At 36.1% G+C, this 5099-nt stretch overlaps 1 protein-coding gene across 1 annotated transcript; it reads left to right on the top strand.

Moving 5' to 3' along the window:
* Nucleotides 1-669: 669 nt before the first annotated feature.
* LOC114390790 (putative indole-3-acetic acid-amido synthetase GH3.9) lies at nucleotides 670-4859 on the top strand. Its single transcript, XM_028351675.1, has 4 exons — nucleotides 670-1020; nucleotides 1140-1241; nucleotides 2379-3202; nucleotides 4105-4859. Exons 1-4 carry the CDS (start codon nucleotides 722-724, stop codon nucleotides 4698-4700), a joined length of 1821 nt encoding a protein of 606 aa, XP_028207476.1. The 5' UTR covers nucleotides 670-721; the 3' UTR covers nucleotides 4701-4859.
* Nucleotides 4860-5099: the final 240 nt, after the last annotated feature.

Raw genomic sequence — 5099 nt, 5'->3', positions numbered from 1 at the left:
AAAATTTTTCAGATCATGTGCTGTGTCTAATTCTCATTGTTACTTGGCACAGCTAAGCTTTTGGAAGTTGTGTTATCCATTATGCAACATTTTGCATGATTGTTTTCATAGAATGTACCCAAAAAAATTGTTTTCGTAGAACCTCAATTCTGAAATCATTAAGCTGAAATCAAGTAAATGTTTTATGGGGACCACACAATGAATGGCATCAACATTAATTGTTTCCAACCGGGTTGCACTGATGTGGTGACAAGAAGAGAGGAAAGATGGATTAAACAAAAAAAAAAATTAAAAGAGAATATTTTTTAAGAGTTGTATCTGGTCATATCAATAATAGGACAAAACTAGCAAAAAAGATTCTAAGGTACTTATGGTATTATACTCCAATAAAAAAAATATGTGTATTATATTATTGACCCTCAATTTTGGGACCATTAAAATGAAGGATATATAAAGTGATAAAAAAATAGATCTCAGTACTTCAGATTAGTCACACATTCGGACGGAGATATCATGATTCATACAAAAAAAAAAGTAACTAAAAAATAATGCACATGTTTTTATTGAAAAATAACATTACATGCACCAAACAAACTTTATGTTATAATATACACATCCCTATCTATAAATAAACACACTAAATGCATTTCACACCAAGTGAACATCAAGTGTTATACACTACACTACTCTTGCGTGAGTTCTTCTGTTCCTTTCTGTGGCCATGGATGGAAAGAAGTTAGAGTACAAAGGTGAGGAAGCACTGAAGGAGATAGAGAGGTTGACAATGAAGGCTGCTGAAGTTCAAGAAGGCCTTTTGAAACAGATCTTAACTCAGAATAGGGAAACTGAGTATTTGAATAAGTATATGAGGGGAGAAAAAAATACAACGGACATAGCAGAGTTTAAGAGGTGTGTTCCGGTCACCACTTATGAAAGAATCTTCCCATATATCCAGAGGATTGCTAATGGGGAAGACTCTTCTCTCATCACTAGTCACCCAATAACAGAAATGTTATGCAGGTGCTATACATAACTTTCTGCAACCACTAGTATATAAATTGTTCATTCATTCCTTTATTATAAGTTTCTAGTATTTTATCTCAACAATCTTAATCATATATTATGGTATATATGTGCAGTTCAGGGACATCATCTGGAGAGCCTAAAATGATGCCATCAATTGCGGAAGATCTAGAACGCCGTACTTTTGTGTACAATCTTATCACGCCAATCATAAACCAGTTAATAATAATCGTAACATCCCCACATATTTTTATTTCTTCTTGGCCTTGATTATGCGCACTTAAAATCCTATATATTAATTAGTCACACACCTTGTTGCATTAGAATTAATATTTCAATGTTCATTCATCAACGGTAGTCATCTAAAATTTCAACACGGTTGAAGCTTAGAGAGCACTCGCTTGATTTTGCTGCTTAGCAACTTGATTCTTTGTTGTGTTTGATGCCATCACGCTTGGGTTGTGATTCTCCATTCGAAGTATACGGCCAAATGAAAAAGATATGGCGTGACAACTATTCATAAAAGTAGGCGGGTGGAGGGGCCATTACCATGCATCGGTGTTACGTTTAATTATATTTAATTTTTTTTTATAAAATAAAAAACAGATGATAATCGTATCTATCAGATGATTCTTTGCTTGTCATATTTGCGTTATACAAAAGGAAAAGGGTCTTATATATGGTGCATGCTACGTACCTAGCTAGTGCATCTTGACATGTACTTCATTTATGCATATATTCAATCTCATTAATCTTAAAGTTACCATTTATCATGCTAATACCAGAAACGCCAAAACATATCTATCTAACTCTGGTTAAATTCGTACTATTACCTCATTTATCAGATAATATGTCATTAATTAATGTTCTGCCTGGTGGTATACTATTAGTAGTACTAGCGTGCCTACCCGTTTTTCTACTACAGCAAAAAATGAAAAAAACTTGTTATAATTAAATAATGTTCGCCGGTATTTCATGAAACACTCCATTAATATTTTATTTTTTTATATATTTTTCCTTATCACATCACATTACTAATTATAACAATCATTCTTCTCTCATCTTTTTTCGTCTCCTTCCATGCATAGACACAAAGCGAGATAACATTTGTTTAAGACCTGTTCGTTTGCAAAGAAACAGAATAAAAAAGAAGAGAAATGAAGAGTAAAATCATGTGGGACTTATACTTTTATACTCTCCTTAAGTTTAAAACTTTCATCTCATTTCATTCTGTTTCCTTTTTTTCTGCTCTAACGAACAGACCCTAAGAATAATTTTTCTTCCGTCAATGTAACCTATTTTCTCAACCATATATATCTCCAACTTAATTGAACATAACTAAAAAATAATTTCAGGTACGTTCCTGATCTTGACGAGGGCAAGGCAATGTATCTGTACTTTGTAAAAGCAGAAATGTGCACTCCTTGCGGCTTACCAGCCAGAACAGTGTTAACAAGCTACTACAAGAGCAAGCACTTCAAGTGCCGCACGCACGACCCTTGGAACGATTACACAAGCCCCGACCAAAGCATTCTATGCAATGACAGCAACCAAAGCATGCATTGCCAGCTCCTAGCAGGTTTGGTTCACCGCCGCCACGTCCTAAGGCTCGGCGCCGTCTTTGCCTCCGCACTTCTGAGAGCCATTTCCTTCCTCGAACGAAACTGGAGGCACCTGTGTGAGGACATTTGCAGTGGCCAACTCAGTTCCTTCATAACAGACCCTTCATGCCGCTCCCGCATGTCCACATTCCTCTCTTCCCCTAACCCTCGTCTTGCTGATGAGATCACAAGAATCTGCAGCCAGAAGTCTTGGAAGGGAATTCTGTGCCAGCTTTGGCCTAAGGCCAAGTTCATAGAGGCTGTGGTTACTGGCTCCATGGCTCAGTATGTTCCTGCTCTTAAGCACTACAGTGAAGGGAAATTGCCTTTGGTTTGTACCATGTATGCTTCTTCTGAGTGCTACTTTGGGGTTAATCTGAAGCCTCTTTGTGATCCTAGTGATGTTGCTTTTACCCTCTTGCCTAACATGGGCTACTTTGAGTTCCTTCCTCTTAGACACAACGGGACGCTGTTGATGGATTTTGATGAAGGAGAGCAGGTTCCCAATGATAAGCTCGTGGATTTGGTGCATGTCAAGCTTGGTTGCTTTTATGAGCCTGTGGTCACTACTTTTGCTGGTCAGTTCCCAATTAATATAATTGACCCATTTTCTTGCTAGTCCATGCATGCGCATAAGGATTTTTTTTTTCTTTTCTTTATAGTGTGTTATCTAATCGAGTATTGCTAAATAGTTAAAGAAGTTTAACAAACACAACCGTTACTTTAGAAGCCTCTTTTCTAATATGTACTTAAACACACTAATTATCTGTGTTGGTTTAATAATCGGAAGTAAAGCAGCTAAGTGTTGTGCTCATAAGGGGGTACATGTTGTGAGACTGAGAAATGAGAGTAAATAATTTTGATTATACAATTAAATATAAATAACTAATTGATTCTTTTCTTTTTTTATAACCCAGTGTATCCCTATGCTCGGAGCCAATAACTAATTATTTGAAACACTGATATCTTTGTTTAAGGATTTCTCATATTCTAACATATACTCTTTCACATACACTAATTGATTTAAATTTGTATATTTTTACTGTATGGCTATACCATTAAATGTATATGATGTGATATAGTTTATATGTGTGAACTCATATATATCATGGATGTGTTGAGTGTGATATGATTATTGTTTTTTTTTACTTGAGAGCAAAAAGAGCTAGCAAAATACAATTTATAATTATAAATTGTACATTTTGATCCTAGTCATTCATGTAAAGTTTAATCATCATGTACCTCCTCTTGTTATTCCGAAATAAAAATAATCTACTCCATACAGTAAAAATACAAAAATATATATTATATTTACACGTAAAAATGATGATGTATCCTTGTCATCAGACAATTATTTTCTACCAAGTAAAAAAAAATGTGGGTTTCAGATAACATACATACCCCATTTGCTATTATCATCATGATAACATCCATTTACTAATGCAATTCATATCTTTTTCACCATGATCCCAACATATAGGGCTGTACCGATACCGCGTTGGTGACGTGCTTCAGGTGGTGGGATTTTACAACAACGCCCCACAAGTCCGTTTCATCTGCAGGAGAAACGTTGTGATCAGCGTCGACACCGAAAAGACCAACGAGGAGGACTTGCACAGGGGCGTGACAATGGCAAAAAAATTGTTGGAGCCATACGATTCTCTCTTAGTGGAGTACACAAGCTACCCCGACACTTCTTCAGTACCAGGACATTACGTATTGTACTGGGAAATTCTTCATTGTGGGATAAAGACAGAATCATCACCACAACTTCAACTTGACGCAAACGTGCTTGAGGAATGTTGCATTGCGGTGGAAGAGCAATTGGACTACGTATATAGACGATGCCGTAGCTATGACAAGTCTGTGGGGCCACTTGAGATACGTGTGGTGGAGCCAGGAACGTTTGACGCGTTGATGGACTTGTTTATTTGCCAAGGAGCTTCCATCAATCAGTACAAGACTCCAAGGTGCATCAAGTCTAAGAAAGCACTCAAGTTACTCAAGTCTAAAGTTACAGCTTCTTTCTTCAGCCCTAGAGATCCCAAATGGGCCCCTAAGATGTGTTCAAGTTGAGGATTGTGTATATGGTCTTGGATTGCCTCAAAACTCAAGTCGTCATTGGTAGTTGTAAAAGAATTTCGCTTTTTGATCCACTGATTTGTACTCATAATCTTTTCTGTAAGCAAAAGCAGACACTCTTTTAAAGCTGGTACACCAAGAAATTTTATAACATATATATCCGCATCAATTTAATTAATCATATATATGGATATAGTATATGCTCCATTATGAATTAAAGCAAAAAAAAATAAAATTAATTAGGGATGTAAGTGCAATGCGATTGACCAACAAATCTGATCAATCCAAATCCAACTACATTTGAGAGAGGTAGGTTAGGTTATCAGGTTGGTTTGAATTTATTTTGATCGATCCAATTATAATTGGGTTTGATCGTTTCAAATCCGTTGAACT

This window comes from Glycine soja, chromosome 2 (genome assembly GCF_004193775.1).
Source record: "Glycine soja cultivar W05 chromosome 2, ASM419377v2, whole genome shotgun sequence".
NCBI classification, from domain to species: Eukaryota; Viridiplantae; Streptophyta; class Magnoliopsida; order Fabales; family Fabaceae; genus Glycine; species Glycine soja.
This window is presented reverse-complemented; position numbering and strand designations above follow the sequence as displayed.

Bases quoted from the DNA above. Each gene is read 5' to 3' on its own strand.
- LOC114390790 (XM_028351675.1), top strand. From the start codon at position 722: ATGGATGGAAAGAAGTTAGAGTACAAAGGTGAGGAAGCACTGAAGGAG. The intron at 1,242-2,378 runs GTTAATAATAAT...AAATAATTTCAG, and splicing joins ATCACGCCAATCATAAACCA to GTACGTTCCTGATCTTGACG. The intron at 3,203-4,104 runs GTCAGTTCCCAA...CCCAACATATAG, and splicing joins TGTGGTCACTACTTTTGCTG to GGCTGTACCGATACCGCGTT.